The sequence below is a fragment of the Nyctibius grandis genome, chromosome 1 (assembly GCF_013368605.1).
Source record: "Nyctibius grandis isolate bNycGra1 chromosome 1, bNycGra1.pri, whole genome shotgun sequence".
Lineage (NCBI taxonomy): Eukaryota > Metazoa > Chordata > Aves > Nyctibiiformes > Nyctibiidae > Nyctibius > Nyctibius grandis.
In genome coordinates, this window is record NC_090658.1 from 30,186,830 (window position 1) to 30,211,953 (window position 25,124).

The following is a 25,124-nucleotide window of genomic DNA, read 5'->3' on the forward strand; positions in this document are numbered from 1 at the left end:
CAAAAAAAAATTACATTCTTCTGATTTTTATTTTAATATGCAGTACCTCAGTGTTCTGTATACAAATTCTGAAGCAGGGACTAGCTCTTCACCATATATGAGCACAGCGCAAGAAAACCATTAACAATATATACTGAAAGCAAAAATTCTTTTGATTATGCTAATTTTCACTTCCAGGAATTAATCTGGCAGGTTAAACAACTGCATTTGTATATTTTTCCTACAAATATCACAACAAGTTTTGGAAAAAGTGAAATGTTAAAAAATTATCTGTCACTACTAGAAAAAAACACCAACTTGATAACCTGACTTCTGCCTTAGAGCATTTACACTAATTCCCATTTCACAAGAGCTTTTATCAGTTCCAAGAACTTGGTACTACTGACCCCCAAGAAATCAATACTGGTAACTATTTTGCAAATTCTATAATCTTGAACTATAAAAAGGGAGAAAATATTAAAGCAAATGAGGAAAACACAGTGAGAAAGTAATCTGCCACAGTATTGCATAAATAAATTTTTCTATGTAAACTAAGTATTTACATTTTGCAGCATATGATCAATAAATAAAATCAGTATTATTGCTTCAGACAAAATGCTCATGTCAATGTAATGGATTTTTAAACTATATGAAGTGAACAACAGTAAAATTAAGCATTTGCCAAAACCCACACAGTATGAAGTGTTTTCTATTCTCTACAGTTATTACAAATCCACTGTTTCCAAGTTGGATTCAAGAAAGAGAATGCTTAATTTTTCAGAAGATTAAACAGCCTCCTTCCTTTGCAAACAATTAAAATCAGAAAAACTCTACTACATCTCACAGAATGGTTTGGGTTGGAAGGGACCTTAAAGATCATCTAGTTCCAACCCCCCTGCCATGGGCAGGGACACCTTCCACTAGACCAGGTTGCTCAAAGCCCCATCCAACCTGGCCTTGAACACTGCCAGGGAGGGGGCATCCACAGCTTCTCTGGGCAACCTGTGCCAGTGCCTCACCACCCTCACAGGAAAGAATTTATTCCTAATATTTAATCTAAATCTACCCTATCTAATCTAAATTTCTACCCTGAAATAAAAGAGAGATTTAAGTGTCACATCGTGTGCAAATTTACTTAGAAATCTTAGAAATAAAGAACAAGTGCAATTAAACGATAGTATAAGTTGGTAGGATTAATACATTTGTTGAACATTTCTGTAAAATAACTTCCTAATCTATGGAGAAAAGGCTCCATTAAACGCATATAATAGCTTGAACAGAGAAAGGCCGTAACTTTTTCAAAACTTTAGATAACTGATTTCAGTATGTTAAGACAGTGAAAAGTAAATACTGCTGTTAAACTTCAGCACAAAGGAGAATACAAAGTAAATCACCAAAAATGCTTTAAAACAAATAAAGGTGTGAATTTAAACAAAAAGAGCAGTTCTGCACAGGAGAAAAGAAAGTGATATAGTACAGTTTCCATCCAAACCAACAGCAGAATAGTTTAGTTTGAATTCAACAAACTAATGGATAAAATTTGAAGTTTAAAGAGGATAAATACCTTCACTACTTTCTGCTATGCATTAAAAAAGTATTTATGGAATGGTACGGTTAGACAACACAAGCTTTATCATTTGCATTTAAACCTCATTTATCAAGAAATAAACACACAATGCCAAATACACGTCCTTGGCTGTTTGAGCTGCTATTCTTGCATACTTTGTTACAATGATAACAGCAATGGAGTGAACCTCAGGAAGAGAAAATAAAATGCTTCAGTGAGTCTCTCTTACTGACTCAGGAGAACTACTTTCATGCTCCAAAGAGCTACAGCCATTTTCCTTTGGCAAGGAGGATGGGTCAAGCTTGACTCAAAAAGAAAAGACAAAGCAATAAACACTTCAAAAAAAGTCACACTCAAAACTACCTGTTAAAATATGCTGAACAGATGAGTATCACAGCAAGCAAAGTGATCTTACCAGTAAACAACATCCAGTGGTGCAAAATATTTCTTCATAATTAAGTCAGCAAAGTAAGCTTCTGTTTCTCTGCAGGCTGTGCCATTGCCAATCACAACAGTGCTACAGCTTTGCATGGGGTAAAAAGATGAACAATTACTCTCTTCTTTTAGACTTTTTTCATACATAGCATTCAATGCATGACAATGACCAATACATCTTATTTTATATAACACAAGGTCTAGATTTAATGAGAACATATTCCTAGTAATATCGCATTGTGTTTAACAGGTTTTCAGCGTGGTAGTTCAAGAGATGAGTCAAAATTTTCACTCATTTTAACGGAATTGAGCAGTTGTAATATCTGCAGAAAAATAAAAAATGATACTTCATATTCATAAAAGAAATATCACGTTATTTACAGTCCTCAAACCTTTTCACCTCATACTTCCCTCATCTGTTCTGAGTCATGAAAAAGGGCAGAAGCCCAAGCAACCAGAATCTTAATTCCTTAATGGGAACATCATAGCTTGCAACAGCTTGCAAGGTCATTGCCTGTGACTGCCCCACCACAGCCAGTCAGCCATCAAATAACCTTGTTTAAAGCCTATCTAATGCTTAAAGACAAACTGGACTGCGTGCTGTGGCAGTTCAGCAGCTGACTCAGTGGACCGGATGTCTGTCCACAGGGGATCCCAAAACAGTTGGATACAATAACCCTTTAATCATGCTGCCCCTATTTGTAAGTCTGTCTGGAGATCTATCTGAGCAGGATTTCCTCTGCTTAATAAAACTCTTCCAAAGACTAAATGTTGCTTTTGGAACAGGGAAAGATCGATGAGTGGTTTGGGGGAGTGGGGGGTAGGAAGAGTGAGGCTAAACTTATTAGCTGAATGTTAATTTCTATTCCTAAAAATAAATGTATTGGCAGAGCTTTATGGAGATACAGTCATAGCACGCATCCTTAGTCATAGCCACGGCTTGACTTCGTATGCTTCTAACATTTACATAGTGTAAAAGCATGAACATAGACTAAAAGAAAAATAAGCTCTGAACTACATAAAAAAAGAATAATTCCAGTTAAGTCATTAGAATACTTATTCCAGCCAAAAGCAAGTAGTTATATAGTGAAGATTTTCATTACATTTGGTAAGGAAGAGTAATAAACGGGACTTTATTTAGCATACTTGTACTGTAGCAGAAGCCTCTTTATCTTCTCAGCTTCGCGAAATCCTTGACCGGAATGCAAGTAAACGACATCCGTATGGAGTATCTGACCTAGAACAATGAAAGGCAAAGCCATTTGATAAAAACCACAAAGATCCAAAAGCTATATCCTGCGGAACTACTAAAGTTAATTTGATGATTCACAAAGCAAGCTTCTTAATAAGCCATCTTTACCTTTTATTTTTGTATCCAATTAGAAGAAATGTATAGTGGGCAGAGGACTAAAATGCTTTGGCTGCTGAAGCAAAATGAGTTGATACATCTTTTAGTTCCCTGGGGATATATCCATATAACAAATAATAAGCATCTAGTCATATTAGGCAAATAAAGGGTCTTATATTATCAAAGAGAAAAACAGCAATTCACTGCAAAAGATTTATTGCTCTAGTCTAGTAAATTTTACAGATCCAGTAAAGAGAGATGAAAATTAGGAATGCAGTCTCAGGACTTGCAGTCCAGGAGCTCTAGAACTCCAGTGTCAGCTATTGTCATCATCCCGTCTACCACATTGGGAAGTAACTCTGTATTAACTGGTACTCATAGCTTACTGTGCAATACAAGCTAATAACCATTAATAACCATTTACCTTACCTTTATTGCCATTTTAACACGTGTCAAGAACACACCTTTCCTTACACCCACCCTGGGTGCATATATTCTCAGACAAAAAGCAACGACAAAATAAAAGGAACGCAAACCATTTTCACATGGGCCAAAAGAGGTATGTATTCCCAGATCAGACTAGGATGAACTGGGAAGGCTCTGTTCTATATCTGTCTAAAAACTGAACTAAAAAGTTCTGCAAATACAATGTTTCTGACTTCTCACATTAACACACATACTATTAAACAAAAAGGGCTGATGAAGTGTCCAGATGGCCAAGATATTATCCATAAAAAAGCAAAGTTACAGCAAGTATTTAAATTCAAATTCTTTATTAAACAATAAAAATGCCAGGTGTTCTCTTTGCTGACTACTGAGAGGCACAATTATTTGAACCTGTATTCAAGAAGGCAGGAGGGATTTTAAATTCTATTTTAGAGAGAAGTAATAACACCAAAGGAGACACTGGAATCTGGGCACCAGAAACTTAACCTTAAGCCTGAAGAAAGGAATTTGCATGACAGGACGCGTAGAAAACACTAAAAGCTTAAGAAAAAAAATCAATTTGATAAAAAAGTAGGTTTTGAAACTATCCTTTCCCCTAAACGAACGTATTTTTATCAGTCCTTTCAAAAACATTTGGAATTGAAACTTACTGGTTGGTGAAATAATTGCCAACTTGCAGCCATGTTTGTAGCCAGGATCTACTCCCATCAAAGTACGGCCCCTCACAGGGCTGGTCAGAAGCAACTGCCGGAGGTTTCTCCCAAACATCATCACAGACTCCTTCTCTGCATCAGATGTCAACTTTGATCTTAGAAGGAAGAAAGCAAAAAACATTTTCCCCTCAATTAGCTTTCAAAGGCACTTTTGAATTGTTCCAAAATTGTAAGGCTTTTTCTAACCATGTTTTCATTATCTTTAATTAAATATTACACTTCCAATCAAGTTTTTGACATTTTTTAAAAAAGGATCAGCTATATGATCATCTCATTCTGGTTCTAAGAAAGTAAATCAACATAGAGTATAATCGAAACACCTATAAGAATGTACACATACCAACTAACATTCAAACATCAACTCATAATTTTGAGCAAAGAACAGCTTCCCGTCAAAGCTGATACCTAATTGCAAATAAAAGTGGATTTGAAGAAGGCATGGACTGACTTCTTCATAACTTGCCAGTTCTGGAGAAAAATCACTACCCAGCAAAAAAAGGATGATCATTTAGGCTGAGAGGTACTACAGAGAAACTGGAAGGGCCTATGTGATTAATTGTTAACACACCATGACTCATGAAGCATTTAATTTCATCTACGAATTACATGACTTCACAGTCATCACAGAAGTGTGTAGACTTGAGGTCTTTCTAGACTTGAGGTCTAGGAGGGTATTTCACTTCCTCAGAACCAGACTAGAAAGCTGATGGGAGTCATGATGGTCCCTACCTTTTTTTTCCATATTCTTCAATAGAAAGGAGTGAGTTAGTGCACTAAGGATTGACTGTGATGACTTCAAGCAAGAACACTTACTGCAGAATGTTATGAGAAACAAATCAGTCTTGTGGAGTGAAGGTGTAAAGGATGCATGATGTCTTATTTGTCAGATGTGGCCAGTAAGACAATGACCGATAGGGGCAAGTATTTCTGTAATGGTATGGCATGTTATATAAAAAAAAGCAAAATTGAAAAAGTAATGGGGACACAGATATTAATCACCTAGCTGCCTTTATTTTTTTTTCTTTTGCAGGTACTCATTGTCATTTTCAGCTGCACTACATTGTCAATAACTACAATAATTAGGCAAGCAACAGCAATCCAGTAAAGCCTTTATATAACTTAAAGTGTAGCCAGTAACCTTATTCTCCTTTTCCATTTACTCATCACTGAAAAAAAGTAATATCGGGGTTTATTTTTACAGAAGAAAAAATTTGCATTCTAGTTAACTAACCCTCTAAGAATGGGGTGGGGGAAATTACTGAAGTTGTTTAGGTCAATCAATGCACAACACAAGCAGGCTACAAACAGTTCAAACACAACCCTCATAAGGGCTATATGACACGGCAGGATATGAACATGTTCTGAGCAATTTTCAGATGTGGAAGAACTTAAGAGTCTGACTTGAGTTTGTCCAGGACCCAACCAAGCAACCAGCTCAGCCCTGTCTCATTCCACAGTGGTACAGAAAGAGCTGGTAAGCCCTCATCATCTCTCATTTGTAAAACAGTCTAGAGACAGATCTAGATTCTCTTTAATACATTATTGAATGAACATTTTCTAATTTCTAATTTCTGCTTATATACCCATGTGTTTCGTTTCTATATCAAGTATACCAAATTAACACACATGATTTAAAGCGAGATGGTGAAGGGTATACACACATTCCAAGACTCTTTAGCAATACAAATGTGCCCTCAGCACCAAAGAGCAGACACTCTGTATATTGCCACCACTAAAAACAAGAATATGGGAATGGCTGCACCAGTTCAGGTAAGTGGTCCCTCTATCCCAGTATCCTGCTTCCAAGTGGGGCTATAAGCAGCTGCCTAGGGAGCTGATACCGCAACACTAGTATAAGATTATCGGACAGGTATCCTAGCCTCCAACTATTTCCAGCTCAGAGCATTTCCTGAGCTTGACATGATTTATGTCTTTAGTAGCCGTAATCTCTTGTCCAACTATCCAGTCTCCTACTGAAGCCACGCACATTTCTTGCATCCATACAGTCCGTCGGCAGTGAGTTCTGCAGGTCCATCACAAACTGTTAAAAGGCTGTCACCTTTTGGTTGGAAGGTCTTTCTTTTTATGATGGCCCCTAGGTCTTATACTGGAAGAGAGTAAAAATTTATCCTTAGAAACGCTGTGCCACACTTCACATGCCATTCATCTCTAAGTCCTCTCTTTTCCAAGCTGAAGAGTCATAGCCTAGTCAATTCTTCTTCACACAGAAATTATTTCTTACCTTGTTCCCCTTCACTGGGCCTTTTCCAGTTCTAATGAATCCTTTTACTACTTTCCCCCCCTGCCCCACCAAGGTGAGGGGACCAAAATGGCCAATAATATTCCAAATATGGGCCAACTAAACCAATGATTCTGTTTTGTCTTTATTCCTTAACTAAATAACCCTATCTTCTGAGCACTTAACATTTATGTGGAGCTCCTTTCCACGGTGCCAAAGTGTCCTCCTTCCTGAGTGTCAGAATAGCTCAGAGCTCATAATTTTCCATATAAGAAGAGAATTACTTCCCCTCGCAAGCATCATTTTACACCCATCTCCACTGAATTTCAGCTGCAATTTCATTTCCTGATCATTCATTCTTGCAACATCCTTCTCCCATTCTTAAAAAATTAAACAAAAATAACCTAAACCACAGAATGAGGTTCTTCCAGAGAGAGTCCAAGGACAGAAAAATTTGTTGCCACTTGTGAGAGACCAGAGAAAACAAAGCAAATACCTAAGCCCCACAGCCGTATGGATCTTCCACATACGCGCACAACAGAGATTCAACCAACCAGTCACAAGTGCATAGAAATGAAGTTTAAAAGTGGCTTGTAAATGCTCTTGGACTGGAGGCTTTGTACAGAGACAGGCCAAGTTCCAGCTTTCCATCTATCCCAGAGATATGGCATCCCTATTGCCCACAATTCCAAGTCCTCCCACACTGCTGATTCACATCAGTTCACCTGTGAAGGGAGACTTCTGCAGGAATTAAAATTGCCCCTAAACACATGCTATTAGTTATGTGCACCTTATGGAAATCATGTTTAAAATTGGCATGGATATACAGAAACTTTTATAGTAACAGGAAATGTTACTGAAAGTGCCAGGTGTGTAGGAGGAACATAACGTATGTCCTTTCTACTACATAATATCCTGTATTTTTTGATTTTTAATATAGACTTCTCTTTTGTCTCTAACTGTCTCTCACTCAACACTTGTATCAATGACACTATCTACTGTCCCAAGTACTGGCACTTAATTTCAAGTTTGGGATAGTCATTTGATCCTTAAACAAATACCAAGCTACCTCAAACAATCTAGTATCTTTCTCTTTTTCAGTGCACTACTGGCTTTATCCAAATGGCAAGATGCCCAGCTTCATGTTTTTTCAATTTGTGACAATTGTCATTAATATGGCACAGATATAAGGCAGAGGCGGATAGCAGTCCTCCTCTCTAAACAGAAGAGGAATGGTTACTTTGTAAAAAAACAAATCTAATCCCTCAGTTGCTACTTTATGAAAAAGTATCAACTAAGTCAGAATTTCAAGCCCCTCCCTTGAAGTTTATGAAGCACTCAGGCTGTAAGTCACTAACAGGTATATTGTAATAAAAGAAAATAACCTAATAATGACCTACTAGCTTCTATATTCAATGTTATGAGTCAGTTTTTAAATTGAGATTTAAAACTCCCCACTTCCATATACACTCTGAGAAGCAATCCTTTCCGTGGAAAAATATCTGCAAACTAGCTTCAGGTGCGAAACAAGATACACAGAGAAATGTTGGTATCCCTGAAGACAGAGGAGAGAAAGCACTCACTTCGAGAAAGCATGGAAAATTAGGAAAGGATTATCCATTAAAAAATATGTCCATGCCACATCACTTGCATCAAATCCTGATGGAATCATTTCATGCAGTACTGCAACAAAATAAAATGTATTTCAAAGAGCCAAAAGCAACACTGGACATTATTATACCAGATACAAGAAATGATCGTATCTGACAGAATGGAAGAAAGGAAATTAAACAATAAATAAGGTAACCCTCTTGCTGGCAAGTTTCATTCTTCTGATCACTAGAAGCACCAGAAATTTCAATACGCTCTTGGAAACTTTCTGTTCTAACATTTAATGATAATAAAAAGAAAATAAAAAAAGAGAACAGTGGGGGGTGGGTTGGAAATATTAATGCTAAAAGGAGGTATTGAATACTTTAGCAGCCCTTTGCAAGAGTCCTAATAATCAGCTTTTGGTGTTGGTGGAAAGAGAATAAAAGAAGGATAAGGGTTAAGGGATCATGGAGCAGGAATATTACTGTCAGGTGCTTTGCATTCCTCTCTATAGGAAATGTTTCAGCTTTTCCTAACCAGACACCACCAATCACGCAAAATTATCACAAAGAGTAAAACATAAGCAGACATCCACTCAGGAACAGGTAGCAAGCTTTGTATTTGCATTTATGACTTGTGAGTTATCTAGGAAATAGTAGGGAAGGAAGCTTTTTTTTTTTCCAAGAGAACGGAAAACCTTCAGCAACCTACGGCCCTCAGTGTTATACACAACACACAGGCCACAAGAGTCCTGTAGTAGGAACCAAGAAGCAAAAACACAATAAAAGAGCCTTGAAGAACCCTTATGTCAGTTTGCTTATTTATGATAAAATCAAACCCCACTAAAAGGTAAGTCTTTTTTCTTTATTTTACAAGAGTTTGATTGTAGAGAAGGCTAGGAATGACAGCTACTTTCACTCTCATGTGACAGAAGCCAACAGTTGGACTCACCATCATGAGATGTTCATCCTTTTGATCAAATAGACACAGTGCCTCCCTTAAAGTAGCTACACGCACTGTGGTTCACAAAGTGAACTCAGCACTTTCAAAAATCTGTGAAATTCATAGCAGCAAAAAAACAGGCTCACTAACCAAAAGAGGTGAAGCAATCTTGCTTGCAAAGTAATGAGCAAACACAACACACTGTAGTGAAGAAACCCAAAAGCCATTAGGAGTATCTGCTGTTCAAAACTTTAGCTGACAGTTCTTCTCAGAGGGGAAGAACATACAACATCCAGCCAATGATGCTCAGGAAAAGAAGTGCCAGGAAAACAACTCCAATTTGAATAGAAACATAAGAGCACAACCAGGCAGGTACAGAACTACATTTCAGAAAGTGATTGCTGATTTTAGGTACTGAATAATCAACACATGTCATTTTGATACCAGTCATTTCAACATTCCTGGTCCAAGAAACAGGGTCTCTGATAAACTCCATTTGAACTACCTCAAAATAGGTATTAAAATTTAGGTGACTTATCAGAAAGCCTTGCCAGAATCAGACATGTCATGCTTTGGGGAGGTTCTCTTGTATTCAAGAGAAGAATCACACCATCAGTACTGTTAGCCATCTGAAGATAACACTTCTAGAATGTAGACTTTTTGACACATTAAATCATTTTGAATATGTGGTAGCGTCCTGTACTACACTATGAAAATACCCTATGTAATTAATGTTACTTTGATAACACTAAGTCTTAAATTTCCTTTAAATTTAGAACAATATTACAGATCTTAAAGTGACACTTTGTGTGATGACATCATTACTACAGTATCACCAGAAATAAGTTTACTGACTTCTCTAGAGCCATGACAATACCCACAAAATGGTCTCAGACTAGGACTATGACTAATTCATTTGCCACAAAGTGCAGATGACAAACATGAGGGACACTTCCAACCACAATTACTTTGCTGGTTTCTTTCAGACAAGTAAAAGAAAAGGAGTCAGAACAATGTCACTGACAGCACTATTGCTATGACATGAACAGATGCTGGGAAAATTCAGTGACATAACGGTTTATGCTAACACAAGGATAAAGATGCAACTGTTATGGTAATGTAGATCTAAACTCTACTTTATTAGATAAATGTACAGGCAACAAATATGTAAACATGTAAAAGATCTTCACAGAAAGATCATTTCTCTCCTGTAGCCTAAACTGGATAGGGTCATGAATTAAATCTACAGAACCAAGACTACATAGTTCATTTCTTTTGTTAAGCACAGAGGATTAAAAACATGCTGATATTTCCAAATGGATAAAAGATATTCTAATAAAAAGTTGGGGAGGGAATTGTTAAGAAATTAGTAGTATGAAAATACAAATTCATTCTGGGCTTACCTGAATTCTCTACAGAGGAGAGGATATATAAGGCGTTTATATGCATCCTCTACCGAATTCCGCAGTAACCTCATTAATTCTGGTTTTAAAAATTGCTTTGGTCTCCATCTGAAAAAGATCACAAAAACAAAAATTAAAAAATATTTTAAGAACATATGTAAAAATTCAGACAAAAGAGAATTTTCAAAAAGAGACTTCTATATTGAGTGTAATGTCCTATAAACTACAGAATTACTGCGATAATTAGGCAATGAAATCATAGCTTCAAATATGAGCAGAACGAGAAGTTGTTCATGGTTCTACTATTAGACAAGTGTCAAGGCCTACCTTTTCTTTTTTTTTTGTTAGGCATTAGAATGCAATTATATTTTATGTTTTAAAGAGAATATTAAAAAAAAAAGTTACTTTTCACTTTGAGAGGTCAAAGCTTACCACAACTGAATGAAGAACTTGGTTCCATATTACCATTAGAGTTGCATCATTTACTATTCCTCGATACATTAAAAAAAAATTACTAAACATCCTCATGAGTGTCACTGCAGAGCTACTGATGTAATACAGCTGTGCCCAGACAGAAATTCAAGAGCTAAACTAACATCAATTAATGAAACCCAATTCAAATTTCATTTGGAATGCTTTGAGTATCTCTATTCAAACTCAAAGTGAAATCTATCAATGTTGCAGCAGTCCTTTAAAAAAAAAACCACACAACACAATGACAGCAGCAAAACCCAAGCAATCTGCAAATTATTTTTCTCTTTTACCTGTTGTTGATATATTTAAAGTATAAATAATATTATAATATTCTAGCAAAAGGGAAAATGAAATAAACAACACCAAACACAAGACTATTTCCCAACATTTTCTAAGCCAAATTCTTTGGAACATTCCCTTTTCTAAGGAGACTGTGGACAGTGGTCATAGCCGTAACGACAGTTACTTCAAATTTTGTCCTAAAATACGCCTCAGTTTCAAAGCTCCCCAGAACAGAGATCCCACGTATTTATTCCATTCACCTTTTTTGTTTTGGGCAACATTCTATAAACATGAAGTTTTTACAGGTGGCAAGTATGACTACACTGGCCCAGAAAGTATCCTCAGCACAAATAAGAATGAATTTGGAAACCTGGCAGCCGTTTTGCCCTCTCTTCCATCCATTAAAGCTAGTTAGCAAACCTTTTCTCTGTAACTAGTTTATCACAGCAGATATTTTTATTACCTGCCTATATACAAGTAAAAATTATTTAGGTAACATTCTATTAGAAACCCTAGAATTGCTACAAATGCAAAAATACCCAAACAGTAAATTCAATCATAGCAAATACTGCATTTTAATCATTCCAGTACTTTATGAGGAAAGAGAAAAATCTACTTCACTGCAGAAAACAAAGCAAAAGCATGTGTATATAATTTTAAAGATCATCAAAGCCTGGTTAGGCTTCCCTCTAAGAACAGATTTTTCTTGACTAAATAATCAAGAGCTGACTTTTCAAGCCCTTTAAATGAAGCCCTATTTAGAAAAACTCCGTATAAATAGTATCATCTTACTCTGCTCATCAGCTCTCCACGTGCATGCGCTCACAACAGAGACCACCATAAGCATAAACAGCTTAGACTACGGATACACCTCAGAGGGTGAAAATATACCTCAACAGATTTAACATAGCCCACGTTAAGAACCACTAGCATTAATTAACAACTGTTCCAGGAAGAGCACAGCTAGGCTTTTAGACCTGAAGCACAAAAGACGGAGCTTTGTTTTCCTCCAAGACATTATATGAAACTTGTACCAAGTTGGTAACCACACACAAAGCATGCCTGTAAGGCCTCTACCATGGACTTTACATAGAATCTGAGAATTTTGTCTGGAAACTGAAAAAAAGATTGTCAGATAAGAAACTTCTGTCAAACAGCAAACTTGAGCTCACTCAGTTGGGAGGGATTCCATGGGAAGCTCATGGAGGATAAAGGAGCTAGTGAGTGCTGGGATTTTTTCAAGAATGCTCTCCTGGAAGCACAAAACAGTTCATCTCCTTTAAATGTAAGGGAAGTCAGTGAACCAAGAGGCCCCCTTGGCTTAACTGCGAGCTTCTGAGTCTGCTCAAAACCAAAAGAGAAGCGTACCAGAGATGGAAAAGCAAATGAATACCCATTGAGAACTACAAGTGCATTGCCAGGGCATGCAGAGATGCAGTTAGAAAAGCACAAGCTCAGCTTGAATTGAAATTGGCCAGAGTTGTAAAAAAAACTACAATAAAGGGTTCTTCAGGTACATAAACAACAAGCAGAAACAGAAGGAAAATATTGGCCCACTGTTAAACAGGAGAGGTGAATTAGTCACCAACAATGCTGAAAAGGCAGATTCTCAACACTTTCTTCACCTCTGTCTTCCCCAGCACTGTTAAGTTCCAGGCCTTGGGAACAAAAATCCAGGTCAATGCAAACACAGACCCACCATCAGCGAAGGAAGAGTTGGTATGCGAAGCATTACAGGAGCTTAACCCCTACAAATAGACAGGCCCTGACAATATCCACCTAAGGGTGTTAAGAGAGCTGGCTGACATTGCAAGGACGCTCTCCATAGTCTTTGAGAAGGGGGACATCCCAGAAGACTGGAAGAAGGCTAATGTCACCCCACCTACAAGGAGGATCCAAGAAATTACAGACCCATCAGTCTTACTGCAGTCCCTGGGAAAGTTATGGGACGAATCCTCCTGGGGGCTATCACAAGTCAAATGAAGCATGTGATTGGGAAAAGCTGGCATGGATTCACCAAGGGCAAATGGTCCTTGACAAACCTGATCGCCTTCTACGACAAAGTAACCTGCTCGGTTGATGTGGGGCAAGCGATGGACATTATCTACCTGGATATCTCCAAGGCTGTTGATATGGTTCCCCATGGCCTCCTCCTAGAGAAACCAATGCGTTACAGTCCAGAGAACTGGTCCCTGCAGTGGGTGGGAACTGGCAGACAGGCCGCACCCCGTAGTGGTAAATAGCTCCTTTTCACACTGGCAACCTGTCACAAGTGGGGTCCCCCAGAGATCGATATTAGGCCCAATGCTGTTTGGTATCTTCATAAGTGACCTGGATGATGGGATCAAGCGTACCCTGATGAAGTTTGCTGATGATACCAAACTGAGTGAGGAAGTGACACTTCGGGAGAGCCACCCTGCAGGAAGACCTGGATAGGCTGGAAGAGTGGGCTAACAAGAACCCCATGAAGTTCAACAAAGACAAATGCAAGGTCTTGCATCTGGGAAAACATAATCCAGTAGTGCAGCATGGGCTGGAACCTACCCAGCTGGGGAGCAGCTCTGTGGAAAGGGACCTGGGGGTCCTGGTGGACAAGCAGCTCAATATGAGTGAACAGTGTACTGCTGTGGCAAAGAAAGCCAACAGGATGTTGCATTGCATCAACAAGGGCACCACTAGCAGAGATAAAGAAGTCAGTACCCCACTCTACTCAGTGCTTGTCAAGGCACACCTGGAATACTGTGTTCAGTTTTGGTCCCCGCTATACAAAAAAAGACATGGACAGGCTGGAGAGGGTCCAGAGAAAGGCCACAAAAATGATCAAAGGACTGGTAAGCCTGCCATATCAGGAAAGGCTGAGAGAACTGGGTTTGTTCAGTTGAGAAAAGGCGGCTTAGGGGACACCTTATCACCATATGTTCCAGTATTTAAAGGGTAGCTACAAAGAACATTGAGACTCCCTTTTTACACAGATTCACATGGAAAAGGTGAGGGGTAATGGGTGCAAGTTACTTCTGGAGAGATTCTGACTGGACACAAGAGGAAAATTTTTCACAATGAGAACAATCAGCTATTGGAATAATCTCCCCAGGGAAGTGGTGGATTCCCCAGCATTGGACACTTTTAAGATTTGGCTGAACAGGTTGCTGGGCCATCTTGTCTAGATCATGCTTTTGCCAAGAAAGGTTGGACCAGATGATCCTCGAGGTCCCTTCCAACCTGGTATTCTATGAAATTCACTTTCAAGGCTGCAGTCTCACTTTGGAACAAAATCTTGCCCCTTGCCACAGAACAACTCCATGTTGTCTTTACACTCAAAGAGAGCTAAGCAGCCCCTCTCTGGCTGTTTCTCATTGATCCTTTTTCATTGTCCCACTTTACAACTAAGTCTTTGGGACCAGTGCAGTTCTAGTGTTAATGGAGCTAGGGTCACTGTCAAACCACAGAGATGCCATCTTCTGGGGAAACATACAATCCATAGGGCCAGGCATAAGGATATTCAGCACAAACCTGAATTTCAAGGAAATATAGATGCTTCTACAGGCTAATAATTATTATAAACTTGCAAAGAAAATACAGGCACCTTAGAGAGCATCTACATGAAGCTCAATGCAATAATGATCTCCAGTCTTCCAAACCCACTTTCTATCGGAGGGGCATTTAATGTCAAAAAATTCGCCTCAGAAGAACACAAAGGTCAGCATATTTGCTACTAATTCAACAGGCTGTAGGTGATACTGTTTTGTGGCTAGAATGCTGACCAAACTCTGTAGCAAGGTGGCATTTCTGGTTCTGCAACTGGTTTTGTGTGTGACTTTCAGTAAATTAGTTAGTACCTTTGCAAAGTTTTGAAATCCTTGCCTCAAACAAAAGTTCTTAACCTTCTGCTCTCACTAGTAAATCAATGCAATGAAAATAATGCAACTCCCACCCTTGGACAGTCATTTCCAAGCTTGCAGAGCAGAATACCCAATTACTACTTGTCAATTTGATAACACAGTTGTCAATCTAATGAGGAAGATGAGAATCTGTCCTAAATGTTAATGCACCAAGATTGACTAAAATCATTCCTTCTCAAGTTTTCTGATAGTGGAGAAGTTGTGCTTAAATAGTAAAACGCCCTAAGCATATATAGGCTCGTGAATGTTAAGTATTAATAAGTAGTTCTGTTTCCAAGGTCAATATTGTTTTTATCCCAGGATGACTCACAAAAGTGCAATCAACCAAAAATATCTCAATTTACGTCCCACTTCCATTTGTGTAGCAGTGACAAGCTGTTGCATTACCTGTGGCTCACAGTGCTTCCAAGTTTTATCATAGACACAGTTAAAGCAAAACTGCCTACAGAACATACATCTCAGGGGGAGGACAGAAATTCCGTTACAGGTATTAAAACTAGAATGAAATTTAGGTGTGCTTATGAATCTTAACACTTTACCGAAAAAAAAGTTACTTACTATTAGTCCTAGATCATATTGTTTTATCTGGCCAAACAATATTTTAACTCTTTCAGAGGTTTCCGTGTTGGAAACAGAACTATTGAACTTCTACAGTGAAAATGAACATTTTTACCACATCCCTTCCTTGGACTTGGTACGGAAGAAAAATACTAAAGCAATACCACAGTATACAATTTTATACATTAAAAAAAGTGCATCTTCCTATCTTTTTTTCTCCTTTTAAATATTTAATTTTAGGATGCAAAGGCAGGAGTTTCTAAGACATCCTCAGAACAATGCACAATATCTTGAACTATTGAGAAAGAGAAACCTCTCTTTTATACGTGCAAGGAAGATGCAGTTTGGATCACAATATTCTCCAACAGAGGACTTCAAGGTGCAGTTTCCAGGAAAAAGACTGACAGAGATATTGCACAAAACAACATATATTTAACCTAAACTTTTGCAAAAACCCTCAAAATTATGCAACAATAAACATCTCATTACAGGTTTAAAAAAAGCAACTTGTAAGAGCAAATCAGTAAGAAATAAAAGAATCATTCAATTTTTAGAAATTCAATTGCTTGAAGAATAGTGCCAGAACTCTCCAAATATGGTCAAAGGCATGATCTTTTCAGCATAATGTTATAGCAGTTGGAAATACAGAATAAGAATTATCCACCTGCTAATTTCATCTAATCCAGTAAGTATTTGTTTAAGTTGTTCTCTTAATGTAACGAGACATGTGAGGTACATTTCAGTATGCAGCTGTCTATAGAAAAAAAGATTTCTGTAAGAATATGTATCCATGCAGACCTTTCATTGACACACCACCAACAGAATTCATTCTTCACCCCGTCAGGAATGTTGACCTTCACTGTCAGGATCTTCAGATTTTCCCCTCGGTTAATGGCCAGAATCTGAGTGCAAACATAAATGGCAGAGACAGATGACACACAAAATATCCAAAAGATAAACTTATCAACATTTGTGTACGCGCTTGCTTGACATTCTGTAGCAAATCATGATGGTGGCACAGTAAATCAGTTCACAAAGTACTAGCATGTACAAATAACATCCACAATTTAAACACTGATTAAATCATGATGCGGCATAACAAATCATACAGTTTTCCTGGAGTCTGCAAGGTCAAGATCCAGTTTATCTTAAACACACTTATAAATACAAGTCCACATGAATTTAGTTGGTGGAGCAATCTTGTTTAATAATCCAAATTAAAAGTCAAGAAATTAATTGAAAAGTGATTCCCATCAGAACTAGAGATCAGAAAGGGAAAAAGTTAGTCCTAAGTTTCAGGCTTCCTTTTGCTTCTCAAGATCAATCCAAATTTTAAATTAGTTATGAATCAGAACTTATGACACAAAGGTAATCAGCCTAATTTTAAAGAGGATAAATTTTTCAGTTATTCACACCTAGTTCATAAATAGCAGAAAATATTGTAGATACACTCTTTATGTTAATAATAAACACTCCAGCCTTAAAATGTACACACATATTTCTGGTAGAGTCTTGTGTACACAACTGCATATTCATGATCTAAAGCTAAATCTGGTTGCACACATGCTATCTGCACAGAGTTCTGTTTTAAATGGAAGTCTGGGGCTCTACATTTAAAACCAGGATCACAATACGAGTGGCGGATCCGGAGGATACTGGTAGGTGTCTACTAGTCTAACCTCTCTATGAAGATGATGAGTGTTCACCTGGAGCAATCCTTACAGTATTCCATATTTATTAAGAAAACTCACTGGTAAAGAGATTTTAGAAACAGAATAACAGCTAGAAGCAGCTACAAATAAAAACCACATGTTTTTAGACTTCATTTTCCCTTCCAAAATACTTCGAAGTGCAAAAAATTAAAAAAAACCTGCTAGAAGTTGACATCCCTGTATGACTACACATGTTGCTGTATGTAGCAGGCCCTGAGCACTGTCACAACAGAGCACTCTGTGTCAATCATGAACTTTAATTCAATCACTAGCTAACTCAGACATGTCACATATGTTAAATACAATGGTTTAAAATGACTCCAGGACATAGTACCAGTTTATATTCCTCAGCCTTACTGCTCCTGTGACATACCAGGCCTGACATATCATTGAACAACAAAGCTAATAATAAAGATTGCATGTGAAATATTATAGCATCTGGTACCTTGACTGCCAAAGCAAATGTTTTCACATAGAGATTAGAAAGGCACATTTTAACAAATCAAATGCTTTCATGTTTATTCTTATTTTATTTTAAAAAAGGAGAAAGTTAAACGTCAAGCTAAAATGAAAACAAAATGATGTTCAGGACAGAGAATGTATCTGATAGAATTATAATGTCATCATTCAGCACACTGTTAGCGTAGTCAATATTTGCATCACATTTTGTTTCCTGGCACTCTGTCTGCAGAATATGTCAGTCACTTGAACTTAAACCAGCTATATCGCAGTCACTAATATTTTTTACATTTTTATTCTTAAACAATCTGCCTATCCTGTTTTAAGTGACACACGTTCAAAGAATTATCATCCAGGAAATGCTCAATTAAGAAAGTAATTACTGAATTTCTCCCCCTAGAACAATAAAGGTGGGTTGGTTTGGGTTTTTTTTTTTGTTAAGTAGCATGTTCAAATACAGCTATTCTAGACACAAAATAAACTTTCAGTTCTGGAACAGATCCAAGGGAAGGGTTAATAAAAGCAACATACATTTTTAAGAGAAAGCAAGAACAATAAGATTTATCAAACCTTATTCTGTTTATCAGAAAAATACAATATCCTTCATATTGCACAGCTCTCCTCTATGTTCCAGATTTACTTAGTCTCACTGAATAAGGTTTGTATATTTTGCCAAGGACTTTAATTTCCAATTCCTTTTTAAGTATGAGATTGAAAATAGAGCACTTGCCTCAAACATTACACTTTATTCATGAATTCTTTTCCTCCCACCAATTCAGTCATCTCCAAATAGAGTAAAGCAACCCCAAGACATACAGAAACACTGAACTGTTTACAATTAGTCAAAAATTCAAATAAACTCTTGAAAGATTTTTGCCTTAGTTATGACAGTGTTGGTATAGCTATCCAACTCCATCCTAAGAGTCCAGTCAGTTTCTCCTTGCTGCCAAAGGAAGTAAATGTGGCTGAACCTCCTGATAGCAAAATATTCCAGCTGGAAACACCCACAGGTATCTGATTATGTCAAAATCTGGAGTCAGGCTTTTTTAAACAAATAAGGTGTTTTTTTTTTTCTCATTTCAGGTTCAGTATTTTAACTTATTCAGTCAAACAACCCGACTCCATGCCAGCCCTGATTATTTCGTGGCATGTCTCAATGCACAAAATGACAATGGCACAGAAGCTAACCCAGAACTACAGCATGTGCAACAACAGCTGCAGAAACGCAGAAGCAAGCTGCAGCTTACTGCACACCAGTTACCTCATTGCCAAACACGCTGCAAGGCACGCTCATGGCTAGAAATGCTTTGGTCATAAAGACATAGCTTATTCTCTTATAGGTAACTTGCTAGTCTACTGCCCATCCCCTTTACTTACATGTAAGCTAGAGCAGAGCTAGGGTTGTACACAGACGTTTAAGTTTATTAGCACTTCCATACTCAGGCAATGACCAGTTTGAGTGCAATATTTTATGGAATCCTTTATTTGAAACTCTGCAAAGAGGTGATTTAAAGCTGACTTCTACTTTTGCCTCTAGCTAGATGCGTTGAGAACACTTGTCTGTGTGCAGTCACCTCAAAACAGTGAATTTTGCAAGTGTTCTTCAAACACAGCTATTTAACCTGCAGTCCTGGGGGATTAGTACATTTTATAAATCCCTCTGAGTTTCAGGCTTCTCTGTATCTTTTAAAGGTATAAGCTTCTTTTAAAAATCCTGAACCAAACCAGAGAATTCTTCACTTGAAAACATCTACACCTCTCCCAAAGCACATTCAAGAACATGTTTTTAACCAGCTTTTTGAATGCAGAACAGTATTTCTTCACAGTCTTAGGTGAAGGAGAAACTAATGACTTTTAGGTATTAAAAGGTATGGTTATAACCCAAGAAAATAAAAGAGAAAAAAACCCGGTCATTTGCATCAGCAGGGTAGTAAGGTCAGGCAATAAAGAAATTGAAGGTTATGAGACTTTCCAAAGAACAATACTAGGGTTTAAACTTAAGAAAGAAATGGCAGATAAAGAAAACATTTTCTTCCCTTATTTCATCATCAAAACACAAAAGGAAGACAAAGAAAGGAACTGGAAAACTAACAAAGAATCAAAAATCAACAGACATTAGAAGTTACAATATTTTTACAAAACAGAACTCTGCAAACTGCACATGTCAGAGATGATCATAAAATGCATTTTTTCCTCGAGTAGTACAAAAGAGCCCTGACATACCTTGGGCGCTGAAACCTCAGTGAAGCACAAACAACTCTGATTTTTAAGACTCATAACAGAGAAATACTCAATGTGTTAGTATAGGCACTAGCAGTAATATGCAGATGAAAGACAACACGTAAGAGTGCAAAAACATCCCATAGTTACAGGACGACCAGCTGCAAGAACAGTGGTTATTACTTCACTGGGGAGCCAGAATGGGGGGAAAAAAAAAAAAGGGATTAAGACTACTGACAGACACAAGGAGAAACCAACCAAAACAGATCAAGTTAATCTTAACATCAAACAGACAAACTAAGGACACATCCTGGATAAGAAACTGCAGCCACATGGCCAGAGTGTTGACCAGGTTTGGGAAATCTGGTTTCCAGCCCTGGCTCTATCTGAACAACAGTTTTCCTTATGTAAAACAGGAAAAAAAAGGATGTCTCAAACAAGCAGTAAATCATACCATCATCCCAGAAAACACTTGTACACCCAATACACATTGCACATCTCAGTATTCACCACTCTCAGTGCAGGAAAAACTAAACAGTCTTTGACAGACAGTATTAATTCAACAGTAAAGCACCCAAACAAAACATCCATATAGCACAACACAATCTCCTGATGAATCTACAAATCTTTCTGATATGTCACCACAATAGTCTTAGCTCGCTCTATTAACTTTTCCAGGCTCTCTAGAAGCAAGTTATCACCATCCATACTGGGAGGCTGGGGGGGTTAAAATTAGCCCTTACGTGTTATGAAATATTTTTTGTAATAAATTAATTTCAACACATGCAAGAAAATCCTTTATTAATTCAAAACATCACACACTTAAAATAGCAAGCAGACAGAAAATGAGAGCATATCATAGACACAAAAGGAAAAGCATTTTGCTGTAAAATAAGTCAGCCTTATAAAGGAAAAGGACATTTCTGGTTGGAAGTAGCTAAGAGGGTCTTTTTTGTGTGGTGTGGTTTGTTTTTGGTTTTTGGTTTTTTTTTTTTAAAGGTAGGTAATTGTGACCAAAACAAGAGACAATTCACTTGGTGATTAGTAATGAATCAGGGCAAAGGTCTTGACAGTTGCATTTAGTGTATCACACTTCAGCCTTTGAACTTCAGTAACAGGGGCAATCTTGCTATCAAGTCATCGGCTTCTCATCATCTAGTAAGTTTGCTTTGCCCCTCGTTTCTTTTTCTAGTCATATAGGTCTAGGCTTGAGGCTTAGGATTACCAAAAATGCTTCACAGAAGAGAATACTGATGACCTGTGAAACAAACCCAGTTTTGGGGTAGTGCATAGGATGTTCCCCTGAGCCTTTCTATTTTGATTATTCAACTTTTACATGAAATTGCTGCTGACAAGAACTGCTTTTGTAGGTCACCTTCAATTTCAATTTTCTGCATCCTTCCCTGATACTTCCCACCAGTTTCACCTGACAGGTTTAGCATCAATGGCTCAGAGCACTCTGACTCAGTGCTGCAGCAAGTATCCAAAAGAAACAAAGAATAAGTTTAGCCAAGTTTGCTTCCAACACTTACACTCCAACCAAGCAGCTTCCTCTACTGCGCAATACCCTAGTGTCACCCCTACAGACCATAAATTATCACTTAGGCTTTATCCCTTTATCCTCTCCTGATAACACTTGCTATGCACTTGTCACTGGAGGAAGGCAGGGAGGACATGACACACGCTGAAAATAAATCATACCAGTATTGAAATCTCTGATTATAATTATTTGTTTAATGAGAATTAATTAGGCAATGGACATACTGAATAAGCAGTCCTCTGCTCAGTTTCTTAAGACAGAGATTAACAGCTTAGTCCTGCATGTCAAGAATTTGAAAGTCTCTTATTACCTTCGATAGCTGAAAAGCAAAATCAAGTACCTCTAGAATCAATTTTAAGCAACAAAATTCAAAAGCAAAGCCATGTTTGCTGTAGTTAAAATTTTAAGAAAAAAATACAAATTTGTAGGTGTACCTGATGATGCTGAATGTTCTTTATATTACAAGAAAACTCATGGTACAGTTGGAATTTATCGATATCTTTTTCATTTCCACTTTTGGATGACACTTTTGCCAAGGCTGACTGGATACAAATGTACCTTTGCTGACATCTGAATAAAAGAAACAAATGTTAATAAGATATTTTAGCATGAAGCTTGGAACAAGTCAGTAGTGCTTGTATTAAGTAAAAATGAATTTTGAAGTCTGCCCAATTACAAGTTATGTTAACCTGCAGAACTGTATTATGTATCTTTATGCCGAGACTGACGTAACACATACTGACTGGAACATACCAAAAGAAAAAATTCAAGCAGACCTCAGTAAAAGCTGAACGCAGCCCTTCTCCTGAAGGGAATGGATACTCAAAAAGCCACCATCTGCACTTTACTTTGATCAGTTATTGGTTCAACTTCACACAACAGATTTTGGGAAGTTGAAAAAAAATTACAACAGTTATCTATTCTATAGAAATGCAACATCTCTCTTGCACCTATGCAGCCTCAGAATTAATTTCTTGCTTTGAGCACTTAACCCCCATAAAACTTTTCATTGTATTTAGGAGTAACAGGGATCCCAAACAGATAGCTTCCTGAATGCTCCTCCTGATTATTATACATACAACACACTTTAGATCAACAGGATATGTACTGCTGCAGAGCACTGTGTATCCAATTAAGGAGCTTTTAGTGGCCAAAAGAATGAAAGTGATAGCCTGCTAGTGACAGCACATCCTTTACAAAACACCACCATCGTTGAAATTACCACTTTGCTGTGCTCTAGGCTTTTGATGTAGTTGGCCATTACTCACAATAAACAGCAAACAAGGGTCAACTAAACAGAAGTGAGCTGATTCAAACCAATGCTGCATGCTCCTAAGAAGGTATCTGTTCTTTGATAACCCTGTTCTGTCCCAGATGGTACACAGTAGAGGGGAAAACAAACAAACAAACAAGCAACTCTTACTGTGTCACATCAACCCCCTGGACACGACAACCCTGAAGTCATTATGTAATGTAAGAAAACTTAAAGTCAGCTTACACAGTCAAAGGATCAGTAACTCCTGCTTTAAAAACAGTCACATTTGCTTGCCTGATTGACTTTCAAAGCCAAAATCAACCACTACTGCATGCTAATTACACTGACTGGTGTCAAGCAGGAAATATTGGAGCAATAATAAGTAAATAGTAAATATTGGAGCAGATACACCTCCGGAAAGTCATATCTTGAAGGAAGTGCAAGGCAAGAAAGCTTTCCCATACAGATCACTAACTGCAAGGGAGATATGCTCTATATGGAAGTCTTTGGGAGTCACAGTGTCATGCCATGCTCGCAGGAGATTTCTCCTCCACTGATAGCCAGATGGACAGAAAGGCTAAAGAATGTCTCCAGCACAAGTGAAGGGATGGACCCAACACAATCTCACAGTAACACTGTTTTCACATCATTAAAAAAATGAATCACTGTATTGGGTTTGCATAGCAAGGTTTTGGAAGTGGGGGGGCTACAGGGGTGGCTTCTGTAAGAAGCTGCTAGAAGCTTCCCCACGTCTGATAGAGCCAGTGCCAGCCACCTCCAAGACAGACCCACCGCTGGCCAAGGCCGAGCCCATCAGCGACGGTGGTAGTGCCTCTAGGATAACATATTTAAGAAGGGGGGGAAAAACTGCTGCGCAACAGCAACCGGAAGAGAGAAGTGAGAATATGTGAGAGAAACAACACTGCCGACACCAAGGTCAGTGGAGAAGGAGGGGGAGGAGGTGCTCCAGGTGCTGGAGCAGATTCCCCTGCAGCCTGTGGTGAAGACCATGGTGAGGCAGGTTGTCTCCCTGCATCCCATGGAGGTCCATGGTGGAGAAGGTATCCCACCTGCAGCCTGTGAAGGACCCCACACTGGAGCAGGTGGATGCACCTGACAGAGGCTGTCACCCCATGGGAAGCCCACGCTGGAGCAGGCTCCTGGCAGGACCTGTAGACCCGTGGAGAGAGAAGCCCATGCTGGAGCAGGTTTGCTGGCAGGACTTGTGACCCCATGTGGGACCCACACTGGAGCAGTCTATTCCTGAAGAACTGCACCCCATGGAAGGGACCCACACTGGAGCAGTTTGTAAAGAACTGCAGCCTGTGGGAAGGACCCATATGGGAGAAGTTCGTGGAGGACTGTCTCCATGAGAGGGACCCCACACTGGAGCAGGGGAAGAGTATGAGGAGGAAGGAGGAGCAGAGACGACGTGTGATGAACTGACCGCAACCCCCATTCCCCATCCCCCTGCGCCACTTGGGGGTAGGAGGTAGAGAATTCAGGAGAGAAGTTGAGCCTGGGAAGAATGGGGGGGTGGGGGGAAGGTGTTTTAAGATTTGCTTTTATTTCTCATTACCCTACTCTGATTTGATTGGTAATAAATTAAACTAATTTCCCCAAGTCGAGTCTGTTTTGCCTGTGATGGTAATTGGTGAGCGATCTCTCCCTGTCCTCATCTTGACCCATGAGCCTTTCACTTTATTTTCTCTCCTCTGTCCATCTGAGGAGAGGGAGTGATAGACCTGCTTCGGTGGGCACCTGGCATCCAGCCATGGTCAACCCACCACAATTACATATCTGGATGCTAGAAGAGTGAATCTTACCACGTAACTAGGAAAATTTAGAAAATAAATGAAACTTACAATTTCCTGACAAAATCCATTGTATCTTTATCTTTAGCAAAGATATCAGCTAAAATATGCTGTACTCCAGCCTCTACTTCCCGGATAGTTGAAAGACCTTATAAGAAAAAATAGTTAATAATTATAAAAAAATTAATATGAAAAATTACTTTAAGCAACTGCACACAGACTAATAAAATATATACAAGCTGAAA

The 25,124-nt window shown here is 38.4% G+C and overlaps 1 protein-coding gene across 3 annotated transcripts in view; it reads right to left on the reverse strand.

The window, feature by feature from the left end:
- SRBD1 (S1 RNA binding domain 1) overlaps nt 1-25,124 on the reverse strand; it is a 137,285-nt gene that overhangs the window by 94,336 nt on the left and 17,825 nt on the right. For all 3 annotated transcript variants that reach the window (XM_068406691.1, XM_068406699.1, XM_068406682.1), the window contains exons 10-16: nt 24,931-25,027; nt 22,245-22,380; nt 16,678-16,781; nt 10,667-10,774; nt 4,427-4,584; nt 3,128-3,218; nt 1,962-2,069 (exon numbers count right to left, since the gene is read on the reverse strand). In XM_068406691.1, the coding sequence (XP_068262792.1) occupies nt 1,962-2,069; nt 3,128-3,218; nt 4,427-4,584; nt 10,667-10,774; nt 16,678-16,781; nt 22,245-22,380; nt 24,931-25,027 (802 nt within the window). The remainder of the gene's footprint in view (nt 1-1,961; nt 2,070-3,127; nt 3,219-4,426; nt 4,585-10,666; nt 10,775-16,677; nt 16,782-22,244; nt 22,381-24,930; nt 25,028-25,124) is intronic.